Genomic DNA, 26,554 nt, shown 5'->3' on the forward strand with positions numbered 1-26,554 from the left:
AGTCTACATCGTTTTCAAATCGAGCACAGATCGAACGCGATGCTTCTACCCTTGCACGCTTTTGGTTAACATTCAAACATTTGGGGATCCATTCGGGGACTGACACAGAAACTGGCCTTCCCGATCGATCATCATCTTCAATGGAAGATTTACCTCTTTTGAAGCTTGCAGTCTAATTTTTCACGATCGCATATGAAGAACGTTAATCACCAAGGGTATTAAGCATATTTTTGTCTCACCTCTTAACCCTTTTAGATACAGGTACTTGATGATGGCTCGATACTCCAATTTTTCGATTTCCACAATTTCGATGGACATCTTTCTTTCTTTTATGCATGGAACTGGTCTAGGCTAACTAGATATCAATACATCCTCGTACATATAATATTTTGACTTTTCAATTGTTAACTTCTTTCTATAAGAGGTAAATATTTCTTCTATACATCCTTGTAATAGAAAATACAGTCCACTGTGTTTTCCTTTTTATGGATACGCTTTTTGGTAGATGGAAAATAATATATCGTGCTTTATTCGAATACAATTAGGTCTCTGAACACTCATGACATTTGTAAATTCCGCTGGTGAATTCCGCAGTTTCCCATTAAGTTGGACCGAGTTTAAATGAACAGTTTGAATATATTGTACTGCACAACGCTGTAAATTAACATGCGTCACATATCGGATAATGGAAAACCAATTTATTTGTCATCGTAATTTGTTGGTAATTCATTCATTAATTCCTACTTCACAGAAATATTGCGCGTTCCTCAGGATTTATTCGCCCCTATAATTTTATTTTTCATATCGAGGATCTGCTCAAAAAAAGACAAATAGAGTCAACTGTGCGCACTTTTGCCTTTCAAGCCATACCCTGTTGAAGCTAGGAAAATTAAAACATATTCATAAGACAGAGAATTTTCAAATCTATAAGAAAACATCAAAAAGCAAACGAACAAAAACGTTTTCTTTCCGCAAAAAAAAATTTAATAAAGAAAGTCGGAGTGCGTTCACATGCCCCGTATTGCGGGTAAGTGTGCGCACCCTCACGGGGTAAGTGAACGCAGTGCTTAGTGAACCACACAATCAAAACAAATTACAAAATAATGTCATCAAAATGTTACAATATTAGAGAAATGCTGTTTATTGTCAATACAGAAGCGCCTTTTTACAAGCAGTGCATTATTGTTCGTGCCACAATTCTTGGTGAACACAACACTTGATACATTTCCCTGTTGGTGGCTCTTCATATTTTTCTGAACAAATAGGACAGTATTGATCGAGTCTTAACCAAGAAAATCAACAATGTCATAATTTATTCCTCACCGAACTAATGCCCATATAATGAATCTATGCGCACACTTACCCGCGCACACTTTCCCCAGTAAGCCAAAATTTGAATTGACGTTCTTAAAGAGTTGAGCAGCTAAGAGAACCTAAAATATTTAGATTAATATGCCCATGATCGAATAAAATATTGTTTAACACTGAGGGACTCGGAACTTGGACCTGGCAGAATGTGCAGAGATGCTAAAAATTAACAAGAAAACTAGTGAATTTGATTGATTGCAAATAAAAAGTTAAAGAAACGTGGCACGGCGCACTCCTATGAAAAACTAATATGGCGATTCTGCGCCCTTGCTTCACCCAAATGAACCCCTCTTTCATACATTGCATAGTCGAGATATACGCACTGCGCACACTTACCCACTGCGCTCAGTTACCCCGAATGACTCTATCCAAAAACTGTCTGTCATTTACTATTTCTCGATGAAAACCTTGATTCAATAATATAAAAATGCTAAGAAGATACGGAAAATCTGGATCTAAATTTTTGATGAGGAGTTTATATGATTTGAAGTGATCGATTCTCAGGAGGAAATCCAATTCGGTATTTCGAGAGATGGAGGGTGAGAATATAAGGCGGACTTTTTGTCCAATAGAAAGTTCCCTCCAAGATATATTATCATCAAACATTACCACAGAATCCCGTACATAAATTAACAGAGCCTTCACCTCCAACGTTCGGCCATTTGTCTTCAGGCAACGCAGTCCTATCCCCAAATGTCGTTAGGGTTATTTTTCGCGCCGTTCAATTGTTTGCTCTAAGTGGCGCAGTTGAATCGGCTTGAATACTAATGAGAATAATATGCGAGTATTTCTTGGAATCCAGAGTCGTTTTTTAACCTATCGCCGCTCTGGCATACTAAGCGAAAGGGGATGAATTGTGATTTCTCTGACCCAGATGTGAGTAACATGAATTTCCTTTCTGATGCATGGGGCTGTTATAGTTTCAGAATCGATATTTTGTTCTTGGTAACAGTCGCCAGCCGGATAAGTTTGTAGGAAGAAGAAAATTCGAATAAATGAGTGTTGACAGGTCTACGAAGAGCTTGTGGAGGTACCTACCCCATTAAACTTTGATTTCAAGGTGTTTGTAAGATCCTTTTCTTGTACCTGCAAAGTTCTGGAGGTTGAATCTATATTTTGTCAACTATGTTGTCGCTCTGAAGCTGTTACCACTTGAATTCCTAACCCAATACCTATACTTCATTCAACTTTATTTTAGCAGTCGGTTGGCCATGGAAATTTGACACATTTCACTCTCTATAATACGAAAATGTGGGGTTATGAAGCTTGTCAAAACATTTTTGGGTTTTGAATCAACGCTATGTTGCCCGTTCTACGTAAAAGTTTCTGTTATTACGTATTTTATCACAATGTCGAATCTCTTCGGAAAATATGTGACGAACATAATTGAACTTTATACAAACTGATTGAAGGCATACCAAATCCAGTTATTTGCATGGAAAATACAAGAGATCAGTATAATATCATAATATGCACTAGCTTGAGGAGAGTTAATGTTCGTTATCTTCTTTGGCTTACATCATTTGTAGATTTCAAAAATATTAACCCGAAGATGAAATGCATATGATGCAGTGGTTGGGAATGGGTATCTCCCGAAGGAATTAACAGATAATTACAAGAATGTTAAATTCTTCAACAAAAATCATCTTGCATCAATATAAGTAAAAGAAGTTGAAGGAAGTTTCAAGTTAAGATGCAACTTCACCGTTGAAAAAAAATTTCACATGAATAAACAAGTAACAGGGCAACTTGCGCGTATTTGTGGCTATTCATCTTAAAACATTGATGTAATTATAATAATTAGGTATTTATTAGTACCTTAAGACATTTACATTGCAAAAGACAAGTCAAATGAAAAATAGAAAAATCAATTTTCGGAAACTTATTCTACGATGACATTTATCGAAAATCCTGTAGTAAACTTTTCGCATTAATTCACTCAAACATAAAATTCCCAAATGCCACCACTTTTTTGGGTCTCCCAATAGAGCGAAATTCTTTGTCATACTCTTCATTCACAATCTTACTGATTGTGGAAATATTGAGCTGAAATATAAGTCTTTTAGATTCAGATGAAACATTATTTAAATTCTCTTACATTGAATATGTTCGCTACCGTCTGACGTATTGTGGATTTTAGAATATCAGGGTATAACTATTTGAATGAGCGGACCTGAATTCTAAATAGCACTTCCTGAAACCCTGTCTCTTTTTTCAATCACTTTGGGCATTTTCGAATTTTCGTAATAAAAATTGATATTAGTTGTGGCAACGGCGTTATGACATTAACGACATTTCATGAGTGCCAACCTTACTTCGTTCTAGTTACAAAAACTTGAGAAAATTATTTCATGGCCAACCGACTGCTAAAATAAATTTGAATGAAGTATATGTTGTCAGTCTGAAGCTGTTTTTCTTTAATGTAAAAATTTGATCACCTAACTCAATACCTATGCAGATTTACAAAATGTTTTTTTCTTGTACTCGCAGCAGCACAAACCTACCACAATTCAGTAAAAAAAAAAATTTCTGGGATGCATGAGAAGTCCACACAGCAACAAAGAGGCGCTCTTTCATTTCAAACTATAGGTTCGCTGAAGTTTATTCTTTTATTGGGGCATTTTCATTCCATAAACCAATATTTTCCACGCCCTATTCACTGATGAATACGGTTATATTCATCTGAATCGGCTGTATCGATAATTGAAAAGGAAATACGAATACTGTGAAATTCGCATGAATAATTCAATTCCGTCCGCGTATACGGTTGCGATGATAATTTAATAATCAGAGCGAGCATACACCCATCGGACACGTAATAACTACTAACGAAACAATTTCTGCTCGTTGCGAACTTTTATGGAAGATACATGGCGTATCCTTCACCGTGCAACTTCTCGATCGAATTAGAGGAGGCCAACCCTTGCTAATAGCCCCTTTTCGCCTACATTAAAAGTCGATAGCTCTACTCTTCCCATTCAACCGGAAAAATCAGCGTTATGCTGACAGAGCAGAATTGGGTCACACTACTGCATTAACAGATCTGAATTTCTGTTTGTTGGAAGTATCAGCTAAGTGAACGTCTCTCACACATTTGCTAACATGAATGGATTCATGTTAGCAGTTCCAGAAGCAGTTACGTGGCTCTTTGCTCCTGGGTATTGTGAATTTTTCTGGAAAAACTCACCACTACATAGAAAATGGGTCTTTGAGTATTGAAGTAGGTATAGTTTGTACGTTACTGAGTTAGGATAGAGTTCAACTTCGAAATATTGAAATATAAGGATATTCTTAGCCTACTATAGAACCAAACAAAATTTCCATATCAAAATATTTTATTACTAAACATATTCCGTTCTTCTCTTAATTGGATACATTTATTACACCGGACCTGCAACGTCTCTAGGCCTTTCAAAACAAATGTTTCTTCTTGCTCTGCAAACCAGACCTCCACAGCTTTTATTACCTCCTCGTTGGAAGAAAATTTACGACCTTTTAAACTTTTTTTCAGTTGACGAAAGAGATGATAGTCGGATGGGGCCAAATCTGGCGAATAAGGAGGGTTGTTCTAGAAATTCAAACCCTAAATCACGAATTTTTCGCATGGCAACATGATATTTGTGTGCAGGGGCGTTGTAATGCAAAAACATAACAACTTTGGATAGCTTTCCGAGTCTTTTCTCTTTATTTTTTTCTGTAGAGTGGTTAGTAATGTCGAATAGTGATCTCTGGCAATTGTTCTACCCTTATTCAAAAAATCAATCATGATTACTCCATGACAATCCCAAAAAACTGAAGCAAGAACTTTTCCAGCAGATTTTTGGACACGAAACTTCTTAGGTCTTGAAGAACCGGAGTGTCGCCATTCCATCGATTGTTGCTCTGTTTCTGTATCGTAGAAATATACCCAAGTCTCATCCATAGTAACTATTCGGTTTAAGAAGTCTACATCGTTTTCAAATCGAGCACAGATCGAACGCGATGCTTCTACCCTTGCACGGTTTTGGTCAACATTCAAACATTTGGGCATGCATGTTGCAGCAATTTTTTCCATGTCCAAATTGACGTGAACTATATGACGAACGCGTTCGTATGAAATATTCAGTGCTTCAGATATCCGTTTTAGCCCAATTCGACGGTCGGATAAAACCATATCATGATTGCATCGATATTTTCGGGGACTGACACAGAAACTGGCCTTCCCGATCGGTCATCAACTTCAATGGAAAATTTACTTCTTTTGAAGCTTGCAGTCCAATTTTGCACGGTCGCATACGAAGGACATTGATCACCAAGGGTATTAAGCATATCTTCGTAAATCTGCTTACTTCTTAACCCTTAAATACAGGTACTTGTTGATGGCTCGATACTCCAATTTTTCGATTTTCACAATTTCGGTGGACATCTTCTTTCTTTCAATTTATTGCGTAACTCTGGTTTACTTTTTTGACCTCAAACTTCACACTGACACTACTAATGAGTTATTCTTCGTTACTATGGTAACGCAATATTTTTTCCATGCGTGGAACTGGTCTAGGCTAACTAGAAATCAACACATCCTCGTATAGTTTATGTGTTACTGAGTAAGTAAGCAAATTGAACTTATTTCAACATTATGAGCGTTGCAAGACCAGAAATCTTCAGAGTTTCAAGGCTAAACAAACAAGAAAAGGTCCACATTTCGAGAATGTTTTTGAAACCTTGAATAGGGCCCCCATAATTGATTCCGGCGACTCTGGGGAACCCTCTAAACGCAGATATTATTCGTTTTCATTCGCAAACAGGGATAGACCTTCCAATCAACAGCATGAAACGGAAATGTCCTCTGGGAAATCTCGGCGTAGCCAAACTAACAAATTGATGTTTGTAACTGACCCAAAATTGTCCGATTCTAGGGAGCCCCATCTGGCCTAATGTTCTACCGAGGCCAGCTGATTTCATTGTCACTCCCTACGCCGTTTCCAAAATTCTAGTTATGTAACCCCGGGGTATTCTGACCGGATGTTTGGAATCGCGGGGGAATCATACATTGGTGAAAATTTCTGAGGTTGTACTACAGGTACCAAGAAATGAGTAAAAAAAGAGTACGTACTATAAATTAACTTATTATTTGAGTTATAAGAAGAACAAATGATCAAGGATAACGAAATACCATATGACCCGTGTCATTTCATTGACTTATTCGAGATCGTAGATTACGAATATGCAATTAGATTTTTTGTAGCATTAGTATTTTAGGAAATACATCACTTTGAGTGGAAAATTTCGAAAAAATTGGCCAAATTTGAGGAGCTGTAGCAGCCAGAAAAACAGAATTTGACATATATTAATTTTTTTGATGATAGATGAGTCCTTTGCAAATAAAAAATTCTAATTTTCATTCATCTATCGCGAACAGTTAAAATTTTATGATTCTTTCCGCGAAGGTCCAAATTTTCCAATTTTTCATCGACCATAACTTGAAAAATAATTTTATTTAAAGATAACTGTTTGCATTTTCGTATTCTACGCCCGCGAATTAGTCGACAGTATAAATTTGATTTCAATCGGAGACCAAAAATATTTTTCAAAAAAATCGAAATTTTTCCATGCATATGTATGGAAAATTTGAAAAATTTTCGATCTTCCCAAATTTCCACCAAAACTTGAGTATTAACTAAATCGATGGCGTAGATTACGAATATGCAAACAGAATTTTGCAGAAAGGATTTGTTTTCATGTTATGGTCCATGGAAAATTCGAAATTTTGGACCTTCGCGGAAAAAATCATAAAATCTAAACTGTTCGCGGTAGGTGCATGAAAGTTGGATTTTTCTATTTGCAAAAGATCAATCTATCACTCAAAAAATTAACATATGTCCAGTGCCTCTTTTAAAGCTGCTACCGGTTTTCAAAATTGACCAATTTTTTCGAAATTTTCCACTAAGAGTCATTCATTTCCTAAAATACTGATCCTACAAATAATCTAATTGCATATTTGCAATCTACGACCTTGAATTAGACAATGAAATGACCCGGGTCGATATCATTCGAAAAATAAAAAAATTCGGATTTTGAATAATATTCCTCTGCTACTTGAGCTGCTACCCGAGCTCCACCAGCCAACAAAAAATTATTCATTCAGCTATATCGACGCAGGTCATTTTACCGACTGATTCGAGGTCGTAGATTATGAATATGCAATTAGATTTTTTATCGGATCAGTACTTTTGAAAAAAAATCACTTTTAGTGGAAAATTTCGCAAAAATTGGTCAATTTTGAGGAGCTGTGGCAGCAAGAAAAAGAGGATTAGACATATGCTGATTTTTCTGGTGATAGATGGATCCTTTGCAAATGAAAAATTCTAATTTTCATTCATCTATCGCGAACAGTTAAAATTTTATGATTTTTTCCGCGAAGGTCCAAATTTTCCAATTTTTCATCGATCATAACTTGAAAAATAATTTTATTTTAAAATAACTGTTTGCATATTCGTATTCTACGCCCTCGAATTAGTCGCCAGTATAAATTTGCTCTCAATCGGAGACCAAAAATATTTTTCAAAAAAATCGAAATTTTTCCATGCATATGTATGGAAAATTTGAAAAATTTTCGATCTTCCCAAATTTCCACCAAAACTTGAGTATTAACTAAATCGAGGGGGTAGATTACGAATATGCAAACAGAATTTTGCTGAAAGGATTAGGTCTCAAGTTATGGTCGATGAAAAATTCGAAATTTTGGACCTTCGCGGAAAAAATCATAAAATCTAAACTGTTCGCGGTAGGTGAATGAAAGTTGGATTTTTCTATTAACAAAAGATCAATCTATCACCCAAAAAATTAACCTATGCCCAGTGCCTCTTTTCAAGCTGCTACCGCTCCTCAAAATTGACCAATTTTTTCGAAATTTTCCACTAAAAGTCATTCATTTCCTAAAATACTGATCCTACAAAAAATCTAATTGCATATTTGCAATCTACGACCTAGAATTAGTCAATGAAATGACCCGGGTGTATATCATTCGAAAAATAAAAAATTTCGGATTTTGAATAATATTCCTCTGATACTTGGGCTACCCGAGCCAGCCAACAAAAAATTATTCATTCAGCTATATCGAAGCAGTTCATTTTACCGATTAAATCAAGGTCGTAGATTATGAATATGCAATTGAATTTTTTATCGGATCAGTACTTTTGAAAAAAAATCACTTTTAGTGGAAAATTTCGCAAAAATTGGTCAATTTTGAGGAGCTGTGGCAGCAAGAAAAAGAGGATTAGACATATGCTGATTTTTCTGGTGATAGATGGATCCTTTGCAGATGAAAAATTCTAATTTTCATTCATCTATCGCGAACAGTTAAAATTTTATGATTTTTTCCGCGAAGGTCCAAATTTTCCAATTTTTCATCGATCATAACTTGAAAAATAATTTTATTTAAAAATAACTGTTTGCATTTTCGTATTCTACGCCCTCGAATTAGTCGACAGTTCAAATTTGATTTCAATCGGAGACCAAAAATATTTTTCAAAAAAATCGAAATTTTTCCATGCATATGTATGGAAAAATTTGAAAAATTTTCGATCTCTCCGATTTCCACCAAAACTGAAGTATTCACTAAATCGAGGGCGTAGATCACGAATATGCAAACAGAATTTTGCTGAAAGGATTAGTTTTCAAGTTATGGTCGATGGAAAATTGAAAATTTTGGATTTTCGCGGAAAAAATTATAAAATCCAAACTGTTCGCGGTAGGTGAATGAAACTTGGATGTTTTCATTCGCAAAGGAACAATTTATAATAAAAAAATCAGCATATGTCCAGTGCCTCTTTTCGAGCTGCTACAGCTTCTCAAAGTTGACAAATTTTTTAGAAATTTTTCACTAAAAGTGATTTATTTCGTAAAATACTGATCCTAGGAAAAATCTAATTTGCATATTCGTGATCTACGACCTCGAATTAGTAAGTAAAATGACCCGGGTCGATATAGTTCGAAAAATAAGAAATTTTCGGATTTAGAATAATTTCGTTTGTGTTTACCACCGATATTATTTAGCTATATCGACCCGGGTCATTTTACTGACTAATTCGAGGTCGTAGATAACGAATATGCAATAAGATTTTTTCTGGGATCAGTATTTTGAGAAATAAATAACTATGCACTCTTTACTTTGCTGTGTCTTTTCTTTAATTATATGTGTAGGCATAGGGGTGGCAAAATCTAAAGCTGACGCTGGCGGCCTCTACCCCGGGAACGGCCCTGTGTAGATTTACAAAGTGAAGAAAAAAATAGATTTTGGACGAAATCACAAAGAATTCTTTCCAGATTTTCCACCTTTTTCTGAAAATTCATCGTTTTAATCACGCCACGAATAGCAGTCTTCGAGATACTGTCCTTAAGTGTGACTCAAGGTTGTAGATTTACAAGATGAAGAAAGCTATAGATTTTGGGGAGAATCTAAAAGATAATATCGAAAAAAGCGTCTGCCTCTGCCACCACACGAGGCATTTCAAATTTACTGCAACTTGGGAAACCATTTCAAACAGCAATGGGTAGTTTTCATCTTTCTTGAAAAAAATCTGCATTTTCCACCGAAAAGTTCCAAGTCTCATTGTTGATTACCTTCAATCCAAAGTCCCACTTTCACCGAGGGCGAATCCTTCAATCCAACAGCATAACCATCGACAAAGGAAATATGCATGGTTCTTGAACGTTAATCATTTCTGATTCCAATCAAGGCTACTTCTTTACCGTTCCTCAGAACGCTCTAATAGCTCTTTGGTTCCATTTAATTAGAAACACGACGGAGGGATTATTCGAATCGAAAAAATCCCCACCATACATTCGGAAATGTGTGAGAGAGTTTGCCGTAGCGTAACGTTTTATTTATGAACCTCTCTCCGACGTTTTTAAGGCGTTTCTCAATTAAACTAGCTCGCCGAGGGAGTTTTTGTACTCAATACGGAGTAGTTCGATTTCTGGCTCCGGTGAATAGAGGCCGAAAGTCCGTGTTCTTTGATTTTTCGTTCGGATCGTTCTGATCGCACTGAACGGTTTAGACGTTAAGGGAACACAGTCGTTCGGAAAGAGTGCTTTGGAGATAATCGGTCACCTGGAACGTCCAAAGGGGATTACACTATGTGGAAAATGGGGAAGACTTCGCTTCCTATTTTTTTTTACTCGTACTTATTCCCTATCGAATCATCAACTGTTTGGTTTTCTCGAATTTACGAAACAGCTTCAATGCACTCCATATCCAAGTTTTAACTGACCCCATCATTTTGGGAATTTTTCGAAGGTCAACTTTCGAGTCAATAATCTTCCAGGAAAATTATCGTAGATCTTAAAGTTGTACATATTCTGAAAGAGCAACTCTTCTAGTAATAAATCTGAGAATTTCATCCATTTCGGCGCAACCGTTCGGTCTTGACGAATACTCAAGTGAAATTTGCAATTTATGAAAAATGCCATTTCCAAAGTGAAAATCTAAACGGAGGGAGACAGGCTCTCGAAATTGCTCGCAATAGATTCAGCATGTTCGAAAACCTATATTTTTATACCAAAATTTCAAATATCTGGCCCTATGTGGGAGAAAATAATTTTTTTTGTTTTTCCACTTTTTATTTTCGAGTTGACTTCGAAGAGCTCTCTGGAGTACAATTCTCTATTGAAGCATCAACTGTTTGGTTTTCTACAATCTTCGGAACAAATTCTATGCACTCCATATCCTAGGATAGTAATAGAACATCCTGATTTTCAGACAGAGTAGCAAATAAGTCATTTTAGGGGGGTCTAACCCCTTGCTCATTTTTGACCCAAAAAATCGAGATTTTCGAAATCGAGTTTTTGTGCTAGGGTGGAAGCCTTGGCAATGCTGATTATAGAACTGGAAATTCCAATTGGATCAAACTAATATAACAGGAGATATCGCAGATTGAAAATTGCAATTTTTGAAAAAATTCCATTTACAAGATGAAAATCTGAACGAAGGGAGATAGGCTTTCGAAATTGCTCACAATCGATTCAGCGTGCTCGAAAACCTATATTTCCATACCAAAAATTTGGATATCTGGCCCTGTTTAGAAGAAAATAATTTTTTTTGTTTTTCCACTTTTCATTTTCGAGTTGACTTCGAAGAGCTCTCTGGAGTGCAATTCTCTATTGAAGCATCAACGGTTTGGTTTTCTACAATCTTCGGAACAAATTCTATGCACTCCATATCCTAGGATAGTAATAGAACATCCTAATTTTCAGACAGAGTAGCAAATATGTACTTTTAGGGGGGTCTAACCCCTTGCTCATTTTTGACCCAAAAATTCGAGATTTTCGAAATCGAGTTTTTGTGCTTGGGTAGAAGCCTAGGCAATGCTGATTATATAATCGGAATTCCCAATTCGGTCAGACGAATATAACGGGAGATATGGCAGATTGAAAATTGCAATTTTTGAAAAATGCCATTTCCAAGACTAAAATCTAAACGAAGGGAGATGGGCTTTCGAAATTGCTCGGAACAGATTCAGCGTGTTCGAAAACCTTTATTTTCATAGCAAAATTTCAAATATCTGGCCCTGTTTAGGAGAAAATAATTTTTTTTGGTTTTCCATTTTTCATTTTTGAGTTGAATTCGCAGAGCTCTCTGGAGTGCAATTCTCTGTTGAAGCATCAACTGTTTGGTTTTCTACAATATTCAGAACAAGTTCTATGCACTCCATATCCTAGGATAGTAATAAAACATCCTCATTTTCAGACAGAATAGCAAATAGGTCATTTTAGGGGGGTCTAACCCCTTGCTCATTTTTGACCCAAAAAATCGAGATTTTCGAAATCGAGTTTTTGTTATAGGGTAGAAGCCTAGGCAACGCTGATTATATAACCAGAAATCCCAATTGGATCAGACGAATATAAAAGGAGATATCGCAGATTGAAAATTGCAATTTTTGAAAAATGCCATTTCCAAGATGAAAATCTAAACGAAGGGAGATAGGCTTTCGAAATTGCTCGCAATGGATTCAGCGTGCTCGAAAACCTACATTTCCATACCAAAATTTCAGATATCTGGCCCTGTTTAGGACAAAACTTCATTTTCGAGTTCACTTTGAAGGGCTCACTAAAGTGCAATTCCCAGTGGTAGTCTTGGCCGCCCTAGGCCCCTGGCCATGTAGAATGTTGTAGCCAAATAATTTGCACTCACTCTGTATAGGTATAATTATTCATTTTTATCATCAGGAAATTTTTTGTCACTATTTGCCGCTCCTAATATCTGGTCGCCCTAAACCTGGACCTACTTGGCCTTGTTATTTAACAATCATCTTCATTTCGAGTGTTCAAGCCTATTTTCCGCCGAATTTGGATCTGAAAAGACAATTCTGTAGGAGATGCTAAATTTCCAGAAAGGCGCATCAAGGAGTTCGTGGTGCTCGAAGATAAAAAGGACCAACTCACACCTCCCGAGTGACAATATAGTCTCTGGACCATTTCACGCCTACAATAATCCTGAACGGAAATAATGAAACCCGTTTCACGGCAAAATTTCTGCGCTTAATTAGCGCCCCAATGATGGATGACTCACGGAAGATCATTAGGAGAGGAAAGGGGTTGTTTCATTTGAGGTTCCGAGTCCTTCACGGAATTTCTGCTAATTAACCGAACTCCTTCCAGTGTCTCGAAACACCCTGGAGTCCTCGCAATAGATTTTCGACCCAAGCATCGTCAGTACGGTTGTTAAAAGGATATTAAATGATATAAATTTTACAGATGGGTCTTCGTGCTTGTCAGGGAAGCTGAGGAATTTTATCTTACGAGTGTACTTTATCTCGCTAGAGGGCATATACGTGTTCGCGGTAGAATTGGACCTGGCCTGGCTTCTAGCTTGATGTATTCGCTATACAGAGTGTCTCGCTATCAAGTTCCTTATCTCATATAGGAAAATTATTTAAAACCAAGAGAGTCAACTTTGGTTATAAGGGAGGAAGTTTGAATATGAGCATAAGGACTATGCTTGACGAAAAGAGGCCAGAAACAATGAAGAAATCGGAAGAATTGAAACACTGCCTCTTCTCAAGCTCTATGAACATTCTTGTTCGAAAATCAACTGGAAAAGTTCTTCGTTAGGGTTAATAATATCTGAATAGGAGTGAAACAGTTAGTAGGAGTTACTTCTCAAAGTTACTGACTACTCTACGTGAAAGAATCCTGGAAGGAAGACGTTGTGAATTAACCGAAATTGTTTTGTTTTTGCAGGACAAAGCGATTTATGTACATGTAAAAAACGCATGTTGTAGGCACGCAAACAATTGCTAATTCAGGTTTCTCAACTGCGAATGGTTTTCTCATTAATTACCCCTGATGATGGTAATATTCAATGATACTTATCTGTGCCAGTATTGAGCTCATACCATAATAATTCTCTCGAATGATTTTGTCAAGATCCAAACGAAAATTTCTCGAGGAACATAATCGGCAAGTAAACACTGAAGCTGAAATGCTCCGACAAATTAACTGAAAGTATTTTCCACGTTGCTACAGTATAGCAGCTGACGAATAAAACGTTTCTACTGAAAGAAATACATCGCCGAAGAACTGCCACATGGGAACTGATGAGGTGAATTCGCGTTCCTTACTAGACGACTAATGTTTCTGTCAATTGCAGGCTACAGTTGACAAATTTGTACGACACCAACTCGAGAACCTTGGCTCCTGCAATTCCCTGCAAGAGGAAAGCTTGTTTCAGGTAAGCTCAGTTTGATTTGGAATGATTGGATCAAGGATACTCTCAAGATTTTGGAGATGAGAAACCCTTCTGTAGAATATGATGCTTTTTCTTCTATTCCTTTGGATTCCTTGAGATCATCACTCAGTTTTGAACAGAAACTATACGTCATTATACGAGGATGTATTGACGCATAGAAAAAATATTGCGTTACCATAGCAACGAACAATAACTCATTAGAAGTGTCAGTGTGGAATTTGAGGTCAAAAAAAGCAAACCAGAGTTACGAAAGAAATTAAAAGAAAGATGTCCACCGAAATTGTGAAAATCGAAAAATTGGAGTATCGGGCCATCATCAAGTACCTGTATTTAAGGGTTAAGAGGTAAGCAGATTTACGAAGATATGCTTAATAACCTTGGTGATCAATGTCCTTCGTATGCGACCGTGAAAAATTGGACTGCAAGCTCAAAAAGAGGTAAATTTTCCATTGAAGATGATGACCGATCGGGTAGGCCAGTTTCTGTGTCAGTCCCCGAAAATATTGATGCAGTTCATGACATGATTTTATCAGACCGTCGAATTAGGCTAAAACGGATATCTGAAGCACTGAATATTTCATACGAACGCGTTTATCATATAGTTCACGTCAATTTGGTCATGAGAAAAATTGCTGCAAAATGGATCCCCAAATGTTTGAATGTTGACCAAAAGCGTGCAAGGTTAGAAGCATCGCGTTCGATCTGTGCTCGATTTCAAAACGATGTAGACTTGTTAAACCGAATTGTTACTATGGATGAGACTTGGGTATATTTCTACGATCCAGAAACAAAGCAACAATCGATGGAATGGCGACACTCTGGCTCTCCAAGACATAAGAAGTTTCGTGTCCAAAAATCTGCTGGAAAAGTTCTTGCTTCAGATTTTTGGGATTGCCATGGAGTAATCTTGATTGATTTTTTGGATAAGGATAGAACAATAACTGGAGAATACTATTCGACATTACTGACCTCTCTACGGGAGAAAATTGAGGAGAAAAAACGCGGAAAGCTATCCAAAGTTGTTTTGTTTTTGCCGGACAATGCCTCTGCACACAAATCTCATGTTGCCATGCAAAAAATTCGTTATTTAGGGTTTGAATTACTAGAACGCCCCCCTTATCCACCAGATTTGGCTCCATCCGACTATCATCTCTTTCCTCAAATGAAAAAAAGTTTAAAAGGTCGTAAATTTTCTTCCAACGAGGAGGTAATAAAAGCTGTGGAGGCCTGATTTGCAGAGCAAGAAGAAACATTTTTTTTTGAAAGGTCTAGAGCCGTTACAGGTTTGCTGTAATAAATGTATCCAATTAAGAGGAGAATATGTTGAGTAATAAAATATTTAAACATTGAAATTTTGTTTGTTTCTATAGTAGGCTAACAATTCTTCGATATATCCTCGTAAGGATGAAAACTAATCATCAATCTGTGAAAACCTACCTTCCATGAAAAGATGTCTTCATGCTTTTCTTCAAACCTCAAGTCCATAAACTGAAGGCAATTTGGTTTTCACTAAACGAAGACGTTCCGGGCAAGCTCTGAATCAATTCGGAATGAGTTTCATCCCAGTTATTTTCCCGTTGACATACTTTATGCAAATATTGTTTTCCCCAACTGGAAACCCCTCCAAATAGAAATTTCGCAAGAAAACGGAAATCGTATTTCTGTCAGGAAAGATGGGGGCAAGCTACTGTTTATAATATCTAGAAGCCTGAGGAAGATGATGGGCGAAGGGACGAACAATAAATTCCCGTTTCTTCTGAACTGGGTAATTTCATTTTTCAACTTGGAATTTTCATCCACCTTTGGAGAATAAAAGTTAATTTCTTAAGATATTTCAAAACTTTCAGTCAGTGTTATCAATTTTCGGCGAATGCAATGTTCTATTCGAAAGCTAAACGACCCTGAACATTCTAAAGTAATTCCTGCGAAATTGTAGGCACAATTTGGGCGTTAAAATTATGAAAATTGATGTGCGCGATTTCCCCTGCGCCCGGGACATTAAATCTCCTAGTTCATAAACTGAGAATCGTATATTTAGCGTTGGGAAATTTACCTAAAATTGCTGAAGGCCTGTAAATGTAATTATGACGGGGGTTTGGGAAAGAGAAGGGCCTGTTGCGGAATATAAACAGCAAATTCAATATTCAATTCAAGAGCTTCATTAAGGCTTGCTCAGTTAATTCTATTCGGGCTGATTTGAATTTTCGAGCATTATAATGGGTATTGGTTCCACTTTGGTTCGACAAGACAACAGTTTGAACTATAAAGGATCGTTTTCCATGGGAGTACAATTAATCCAGTCGAAATTATCACAATCGCAGCGGAGAGTGTTCGAGATCTCTACAATCAAACGAAAAAGCGCAGCTTGGAGCAAAAATAAGTTTAAGGCAAGTAGAACATTTTAGCTTGTTGGAATAGAGAAAATAACACACATACCTAATCGAATATCTCATCCCCTCAGTTGATAGGTACTTAGTCTAGATCACAAAACATCAATGAGTGAAGATAAAATGAGATTGGAATCATACACAACTTTCATCCACTCTATGGACTTACCCTTCATCTGGTGTATAGAAGTAGAAGTAAATTATTTTAACACAGAAATAATGATGAAATTAGAAATTATACACCATAGACCAATAGTCTCTATGTGTATGCATGCTGGTGTTGCTCAGTCTATGTCTCTATGTCTATGGTTAAAATACACTGCAATGTCACAGGTCACAAAGTTTTATAATGAAGGAGTAATTTTATTATGAAACAACTTGTTTATTCACGAAATGTTTCCAGTTAAATTTGAAAAAAATCCATGAAATATACTTGGCAGAGAAACCATCCTTCATAAGAGAAACGTCTACAAGAAGCTACAGGATCTGCCTCGAATTCAGTCCTCTGAATTTATGGAACGAGATACCAGAAACGTATTGGAATATTTTTATGTGAGTCGACGATATTTTACTGTGGATGGTGGTTAAGCAGGGTCAGGTCAACTCACAAATGGACCTATCCCCCGGTTTTTTGCTCTCCTTACCCTTCAAGATCCAGGTTCTCGCGCAAAGAATTCAAATGAGGCCCCCCACAAGAGTTTTTCCGCATCGTAGAAACGTGATGTTGGGACAGAGAGATATTTCTTTCGAATAGGTCTATCTCACACATAAGAATTCGAAGATTTACGTGAAATTCGTGATAAATTGACGACTGGCGGTCTCTGGAGTAATGCGGAATTTCAATGCTGCACATACCCACGTGGCTACGCAACAGAATTGAACAATTTTAATGGGTTTGCTTGAAGATTTATTAGACTTGCTGCGAATCGTTTCAGAGTCTCAGATTCAGTACCCAGCTAGATATTGAAATTATCTTATCCATTCTTCTTCATTCTAGGTGATTTGGATCAATCTTCTTCATGAAAAATCGAATTTCCTTTTAGAATTTTCCACTATTTTTTCGATTATATCGTGAATTACTCTAAACTTGATAAACATTCGAATTTGTTCCTTACTTTTCGATCTTATAACTCTATGGTTCGAGGTGAGCTCTGTGTTGTCATCTGTCAACACTCCCCGAAGTCTACCATGACGAATGTTCTGGGATACTCGTTAACCCAATTAAATTTTGACCATTTCTTCGCGAAAAGAATTGCGTCTTCTTCATTAGGATGACAAGACTATGAAGTTTCGAACTGGTTTGATAAACCGGACCGATATTTCACTCTCACAAAACATCATTAGCGAAAGTTCCCTCTCTTGGGGGACGCAAAAGGAAACCGCCAGAACAGAAATTCTTTTCAGGCTAAAAGGAAAAGCAACACTCCTCTCTATACCTGCTTTCCACTGCGTCAGCCTGAAGTCTTTGTAATCTCATATCTCAGTTGTTGGAATCACGAAGGAGGGAGTAGGAAATTACCAGTCTACAATGTCTTTATTTATATCTGAAGCAGGTGATGCTTGTGCGGACGTCCGAGAGAGCACGAATATCACGAAGTAATGAACAAATTCGCATTTTAAGGAAAGTTAGGATAAATTCTGCCCATTGATTTTCAGCGAAAATATTGTCAGGATTAATTTGAAATGAGTTGTCATGAAATTTCCGCATAGAACGTCAAAAATTATTCAGTTCTGTGTTCAAACATCATGCAGGTAAGGTTACACTGACAGATGGCAAAGTTTTCGCTAGATTTCTGTGAACCAAAGAGAGTGCTTTGTATACTTGATCAACCTGATATATATTCAGATGAAAATATTGCGATATTCCTCTGCCAAACACTCATCTTTATCATTTTGCAGTAATTTTTCTGATAAAAAGCATAATTGCAAATTTGACAGGAAATCACAAAATACGTTTCAAAATTTTATAACCTCTTTGTCGAAGAATGTATTTTCGATAGTTTGATAGTTTTTTATCGCCTTAACTATTCAAGTACAGAGAAAAGGGTTTCTATAAATGATTGTAACATCGTTGGAGAATTAATTTCGAATATAATATGATATTCATTAGGCAGGAACACCACAGATCCAAGGAGGAATAGAATATCGAAAAATTCACGAAAATAACCAATCGAATTAATATGGAAAATCAGCAAATCAAATAGTGACTTATTTGCCAGAAGTCAAGATGAAATGGGAAAAATAAATAAAGATAAAACTTACGCGAATTGGAGTTTGACATTACCTCTATCAATTCCCTTCAGTAAGTCAACCTGACGTAATTTGAAACTGGGGAAAATTGAATTCTTGTTGAGCTGCAACATCTTCTCTTAGAAAACATCGGTAGTCACGAAATGTTGAACATCAAAGGAATAATTAATGAATGCATCCAAGCGTGAAATGCACTGAAATAATGTTACTTGTGAATATGAAAAACATCGAATTTCAAGATGCAGAAATCAAGATCGGCGCTGCTCAGTTTTCTGTGATCCTATGAACATCTCGACAGTATTCTACGTTGATATTTTCCACCAGTGGAATGAAATCCTTCAGAGATAGAAGTGGGGTCCAAAGATATTTGAATACCTTCTCCGCCATCGAAGAATGTGCATATTGCACCATCTCCATAGGACATGTAGAAGATTCTCACATTATTGGCGGTACAACAAGGGTTCCTTATTGAATTTCCCTTTTTGAGATACATGGAATACCTCTATGGATATCAATCTCTTGGATATTTGCAATCGTCATTTCATATCCATTTATCGCTATAATATTCTTGCCGTATGGTCAACTTATCTACAACCACTTAAAATTTCTTGCAGTTCACTGTACGTGATGGTCATAATGAAGAAAATTGAAGATGTGGGTGAAATTTTTGTTGGGAGAGGATTCAACACATCAATGAAAAACTATATCCCGAATATTATTCCATTCCATAAAATCGTTTGTTAAATATTTTCATAGAGGAGCCTGTATTTCTTCAACCCAGAGGAATTGTTGTTTTTTTTTGACCTCAGGAAACCTCTCAAGTCAAAAACTCTTCCTGTTTATGTTATATTTCTTCGGTAAATGAAATTGATTGGTCGATATGATCGATTATCTTCCAAATGGTTAGAAACTCTAGCATCGTCGCTTCATTACAGTAGGCACTTGATCACAATCAGTTAGTCCGTAATATACTAACACGATTACAATAAACCATTTTGCGAAGCAGCTCACGTGAACAATCACTTATTCCACCAGAATGCTCACATGGCCAAATCAAATTCTCCTTTGAGCATTGTTATAAAAGCGTTACCTACATGTGAGATGGACGGACCGTACAGGTACAAAGAAGTTGGATTTTTACACGAAGTTATACCCCAACTTCAGAGTATCAGGTTTGTGTTTTCTTTGCCTCAGACAAAACCTTCAGAAAATGTATTTCGTTTGAAGTTTCACGTACCTAGCAGTTTCAGTCGAAGCGAACCTTTTCAGGATTGAATTTGAGTGCAGCAGGACCTTTCGCAACTAATAGAGAATTCTATTGATGCCAACTGAGTGCATATTTTGAAGTCACTACAATTATTCCAAAACATTTGAAGCCAATTTTTCCTATAGAATCCGCTTTTAAAGCAAATTCCGTTAATGAAACGGGCGCATATTACAAATGATTTCTAAATATCGTAATTTATTGTAACACTATAGTTTCACCAATGGAATACCCCTTGATGTTCGCGTGTCAAACACCATATTTGAATACTAAACTTACCCTAGAGCTCTTTTTCGGTATGAAATTAATGAAAATGTAACTCTCCAAGCCATACTGGTGTACTTTTTGAAATTATGACTGAAAAACCACCGGAATTTGAGTAATATTCAATTTCCCATGGTCTAATACAATTGTGGCTTGGGACAGATATGAGAATTGACATATTCTGGACCCTTTTTCCTTTATTTTCGTTTCATTTATATTTGAGTGTAGTCTGTGAATCCTTCAGTTTTGTTTAAGGAAGGCAGTGGTGGCAGGAAATGTCCATTGTAATTATTTGTCGAATTTGAATACTTCGATGGCTAGAAAGGGACCACAAAAGGGATCAAGAGTGGTTAAACGCAATTTAATATATCCCTAGTCTCCCATTCCAGGCGTTGTTTGCGGAAAAAAGCAATTTAGATGAAAAAGCATTCATTACGGTCTGTGACAGATAGCTTGTAATGAATAATATTCGTGGCTGGAAACCACAATTTAGCATTGTCTAGAGAAAACCCCTGGACAAAGTATGGCCAGATGAAATTCCCACTCCAACAGTCGAAACTCATCAATAATATTCATTTCTCATTCCGCTGTAATCAATTTAATCCCGCCTTTTAATACCTGGAGAACCAACTGCGAACAATGCTGGATTTTCTCCCAGGAGAAATTCTATTTCGTAATTTTAAGGGCATTGAATGAAATTGCGAGAAATAATTTCTCGGAAAAATGAAATTTTATATTCTACGATTTTTCTATGTTTCTGTGGCACCTAGTTTTGTTGACATTCTTGTTTTTTGAGAACAGAATGAAAGGTCTCATAAGAAAAAATGTTCAACTTGAAATATCCCAGATTTTCCTAACAAATTCCAGATAACTTAACAAAAACCACAAATAAAGAGAAAGTTATCCTTATTAATTATCAAGCAGTGTAGATGGAAATGAAAGAAAAAAATTATATAACACCATTATGAACTGGCTGAGCCAGTTATCATAATATCTATACTCCTACTTAATTTCCTCACGTTTCAACAAATGAGAATTGTTTTCAATAAATCGGAAAACTTTCCTGATTCCAGCGGAATGGAACAAAGCCATTTAAAGGTTCACGGACGTTTAATTCCCCATACCAATATGTGCGAATGCCACATATAAATTTAATTCCAAACCCCAAAGTTTAATAAACCTTCCAGATTCTAAGGTGGAGAGAAATAAATCTAAGTTTAGACTTCGGAACTTCTGCTCAAAGTTTCGGCTGTAGGTGCAAGGATTCAACTTCATTCGAGGGCTCCAAAGATTATTCAAAGTGACTTGAATGACAATACTTGGAAAACTGAGTTTTCGCATTAAAAAAAGTTCCACCCGTTTTGAATACTATTCGCGACATTGATTTAGGGCAATCAATTAGTTTATAGGTAGGGGAGACTAGGGAGCATTGATACATAGGGAGGCTTGATACAGGCTTATATCCGCGATCTGTAGCCGTTTTCAAAAGTATTATACTAGTGAACACTATTCTTTGGCAGAGGGCATTGCGTGACGTTAATCTGTAAGGCTAACAGTAGTTTGTTTGTGAAATATTCAACGAAGAGTGTTTCGAGGTGAGAAATTGTAAGTTTTTACTCAAGTTACCTAAGGGTTTTATGATCATGCATTAATTCTTCGGCATAAACAAACATTTCACTGGGAAATATGAATAAAACTACTCAATTTACAGTTTTATTCGCTTTTCAAAATATATGAGTATAAGATGAAAACATAAATCACTTTAAAAATTGCTTTCAGGGAGGTTTGAGACATTTGTCGTGGGGAGGCCTGATACATGTATCATCTTCAAAAAATATTCCGTAGCTAGTTGGATAGGCCTACATGAAGGCCTTTTTGACCATCCAACATATCAAAGGGATTTTTAAAAACTGGAATTTATCCGTACAATCCCCATGTATTTAACGAGGCCGACTTTTCTCGTGTGGAAGTGACTAACTGACCATTTCCTGATTTTTCTACACCTATGGGACCAAAGCAAGCCAGTATCATTGCTGACCTACCTACTGAGCTAAATAATCCTCTCGATTACTCTCCCAGTACATCGTATCAATCCTCCCATATGTGGGGAGGCTTGAGACAGTTTGATTGTTTTTGTGTTCAACGTTCTGTACAGAATAAGATGTTTATAATATGAGACTTCTATATTTATTTTGTTGAACGATTAATTGAAGAATTATATAATATAAGAAAAGTCCTGCTTCTTTATATAATTCAGTTTCCAGAATAAAAATTCCAAAAAACGTATCAACCCTCCCCAGTCTCCCCTACTTTGTAACTAGAAACAACCAATTCATGAATTATTCAATTCTAAAGTAGATGAATGACTGAATATAGTCCTTGAATATTGACCGCAGCGGCCCAAAATTGTTATCGTTATAAATCAGACTGCATAGAACAAATTTTAACTCAAAATCGACAAATACCACAAGAATAGATTAGCAGATTACAGTCACATCTATTATACTAAATACAATCAGCTTTTTACGTAGGGAAAATTAAATTAAATGATGCATTTGACCCGTTGCATTCACCAATTTGCAGTCAAATGCTGTATCTCAAAATCTTTTATTTTCAGATAACAGCATGTTGAGCTACAAAAAATTTCGAAGAGACATAATCACCGAAAATTTTCTGCATTTCTAGCAGAAAGGTGGAGCTATACACTCTTGACTTCCTCACTGAGCTAGACTCACTCTAGGGTATACAGAAAGATTTGATTCTTCTTGCAAAAATCATTAAAAGCTCCCGACTGTGTCTCAATTCTGAAACTGATGTTGAATTTTCTCTCAAAGAAATTGAGTTGAGCTTTGAACTGAGAAAAATGTCCTTCGAACACTTTAGACGTTGACAATATTTCGCCTATAACATTAATACTGTACAGTACCTACATCCTTTCATCTACTATGATTGATCTCGAATTTAATTGATTTCTGAAAGAAGTGCCAGCACTCGTCATTCATTTTATTGGCAGATCGAATGTTCATAATTAACAACCATTGATTTGAATATAACTAACACCAGAAGAAAAATTTCAAAACTTTATGATTCATCACTGAATGGGTGAATTGAAAAACTGTAATAAAGTAAGTATGGCCATATTATATGAATAAACAAACTGTAGTAGCATCATTTCCCTTTTCAGTGGGTATGTTAGTGTAGATATAACAGAAGAAGCAAATTTTCTTCTGATAGAGTTTCAGTTTTTAATAGCAAAATATCTGGAAATAAAACAAACGAACACAACAATAAAAAGACCATGTAGTCCATAAAAAGGACATGAGAAAAACCAATTCTGTTGAAGAAAGAAGAATGAGGAAGGGATATTTCAATCCTATATGGAATTTATTTTCCCAAATGATTGTATTTTTCAAGTGGATCCCAAAAATCTTATCGAAGGGCATCAAATCATACGTGCTTGGTGGCTATTGAACTCAATTTCCTCTATTGATAGGAGGGTCAGCAATTAGCACAATAAGTAGATGTCCATGATATCTTAGGATGTCACTAACAGCTTCATTATATAAATTTTTTTGTATTATTGAAATTTTTTTCAACTGGTCAACATTTTTTCATTCCATTATTGCCATTTGTGTTATCGGAATTCCAAATGGACTGAGTTGAAATGAACTTTTCAGCGAAAAAACTTGGTTATCACTTGAAAATACATCATCACGATAACTTCCCGAAATGAATGAGGCTCCTACCTTAAAATTCCATCCCCAATCAATCCTCGGAACGTGCAAACCCCCGAAATCCACCAACGCGCAAAAAATTTCTCCCTAGTTCCGGTTCGAACCCGAATCGGCACCAAACTACGTACGCGCGTCGGTCACGGACGCGACGCTCAAACCCTCAAAAGTAATCCTGATACGGCGTAAGGACACCTTCGTCCTGACTGCCGCATAGCCCGGGCCGGAGACGGATGCTGAGGGTGAACTCAGAAACGTGAAGCTGCGGCGCGCGCGCAGCATCTGTGACATCTGACGTCAATCGATATTATCTGAGAGAGATGGGTGGCCGATGCTACACGTTCTGCTTGAGGTGACTGAATCTACGTGATGAGTTTGAAGGTACTGACAGCCGCGGGTTATTTGCGTGGGAGGAGACCATAATAGTGTGAGAGGAAAGGATTTCTCGTAAACTTCCACCTCTGCACCAAGGGGTACACCTCCTGATCCCAACGGAGCAATTAACACGTATCTGCGATTCAAATTGGCGTTGTCTCGAGAAAAAGGACCTTTGTCGCATGATGAACGTGATCAGTTCAATTTTTAATTAACGGGAATTCGTGAGGCCATAAAATATTGTTTGATTCGGCTGCTGCTTCTACTCCCACGGCTCAGATGGAGCGGCAGCTCTGTGCTGAAGTCCGCCTACGCAGAATTGAATTTCAAGCTGTGTTTCATTTTCAACAAGGGTGAAAAAGGTGTCGATATATTGGTTTTCTTCCTTGCACCGCCTTTTACTGACTGTGAAATTTGTGCAGTAGCTGTAACTGACGTTTTATTCACACAGGTTATTGTTAAATTTTCATCAACTCAAAGAGTTAGGAATTTGAGGTGATCCATCGATCTTTAGATAAATTCAGACTACACTGAATTGTGGTAGATAGCAGTAACTGTCAGTGCAGAGCAGAGTCTGTGGTGATGAGGGAGAAGAAACTCTAGAATGTTCTGCCATTCCTGACCAATGTAATAAAACCTTCGGGCAAGAAACTTGTTGAGCAACTTCCATCAAGTCATCCCAGATATTGGATTTCATCAGAACTCGACGACAACATCATGAGAGGGCATAGAAGGTGGCTGTGGAGTGTATTCCCTCCAAACAATCCAAAGTCATTGTATAAACTACCTGTTGTCCTTCTTGAAGTACCTAAGGAAACCGTTCATCCCCAAGAAACACTCAAGAATCAATATTTCATAAGAGAAGGGGTATGTTTATTATACACCCTGACACACTGACAATCCGGTTTTATTTTAAATTTTAACATATCTTCTCTCTTCATATTGAAGCCACCAGTGAGGATTAACTCTCTGATGGATGTATACTCAATAATGCCACAATAATAGGTATATCCCAATACTCATCTTACATTGTGAAGTATGTGATTCATAAAAGGTGGCGACATGATAAAGTACTCCAGTTTCGAATTGAAACATTCAATATGTTGTTGTTATCTGTTTCTGAAATATACGTTGAATTCCATTCAGATATAGTCTCAGTTAATAAATTTCCAGTCACGTTTACGGAAGTTACAGGTTTTTTCTACGGAGTAACATTTATTCACCTCACCCCTTGAAAATAAAAAATGAGGAAAAATTAATGGGTAGTTTCTAATTTCGAAAAAAATGTGCGACATCCCTATAAATCTTCACTCAGATCTTCCTGCGTTTGTGTTATTCTTTCATGGGCTAGGTTGTAAAGAATAAAAAGGCAGATTGAAAATTCACTTCATTTATTGATATATTAGAATAAAAAACTGTAAATCTTATTTACATATGAATTCTTTGGTCCATTTGAATTAGAAATATTCATACTTTGATTGCACTGTGATATTGAAATCTAAAAACTTCCGCCAGTACTATACCGAAGAGCTTCAATGCTCGATTTAATCGATTTTTTCAAATTTATTTTAATCCAAGAAGGGATTGAATTTTTTCGTGAAGTGTCTGTAATGCAGCAAAGTAGAATATAATATGTACAAAAACAAAGCTAAAAACTCTTCGTCGAAAAAAATAAACAATAAACATTCGATTATAACTTAGAGCTACCAGAGACTCTTCAAAATACTTTGAAAATTAGCAGTCACATACTAGTCTTTGGTTCAACAATAAACATTTATACAACAACTAGACTTCACACATTATCTACAAAACGGGCAATTCCATTTGTCACGAAAAAGGCAATGTTATATTTACAATTGCGACTTTTGTACAGTCTATATGTAAAAATAATTTTCGTAGTCGGCATAGGAAGGAGTACCATTTCTACTCGTCAAGGCGTTGCTACTACCGAAAATCTTCAAGTCTTTGTTTTGCGTTAAATAGTATTCCCTATGTTTCGGACTGGAATTTGTAGATTTTGGTTTCTCCTCTGACTTCCTTTCAGCTGCTAAGACTGCTTGGGGTTTGGACAGTTGCAAGAGATGTGGCGTTGATTGGACCATTTTATTAGGCACTGGAGGATCCGTTATCCAAAAAATCTGAAAAAAGAAAATATTCATAGAAAAAGAGCTAAAATTTCGAAATATTC

The 26,554-nt window shown here is 36.6% G+C and overlaps 2 protein-coding genes across 3 annotated transcripts in view; both read right to left on the minus strand.

The window, feature by feature from the left end:
* Positions 1-24,197, minus strand: part of LOC123311076 (neuroligin-1-like) — a 167,206-nt gene extending 143,009 nt beyond the window's left edge. The window contains exon 1 of the mRNA XM_044894841.1: positions 24,007-24,197. The gene's annotated coding sequence lies outside the window, so the exon portion shown is untranslated. The remainder of the gene's footprint in view (positions 1-24,006) is intronic.
* A 1,543-nt stretch (positions 24,198-25,740) lies between these two features.
* LOC123311074 overlaps positions 25,741-26,554 on the minus strand; it is a 31,004-nt gene continuing 30,190 nt past the window's right edge. For both annotated transcript variants that reach the window (XM_044894838.1, XM_044894839.1), the window contains exon 5: positions 25,741-26,504. In XM_044894838.1, coding sequence (XP_044750773.1) covers positions 26,241-26,504 — 264 coding nt within the window. In that variant the 3' untranslated portion in view covers positions 25,741-26,240. The remainder of the gene's footprint in view (positions 26,505-26,554) is intronic.

The sequence above is a fragment of the Coccinella septempunctata genome, chromosome 4, assembly GCF_907165205.1.
Source record: "Coccinella septempunctata chromosome 4, icCocSept1.1, whole genome shotgun sequence".
Taxonomy (NCBI): Eukaryota; Metazoa; Arthropoda; class Insecta; order Coleoptera; family Coccinellidae; genus Coccinella; species Coccinella septempunctata.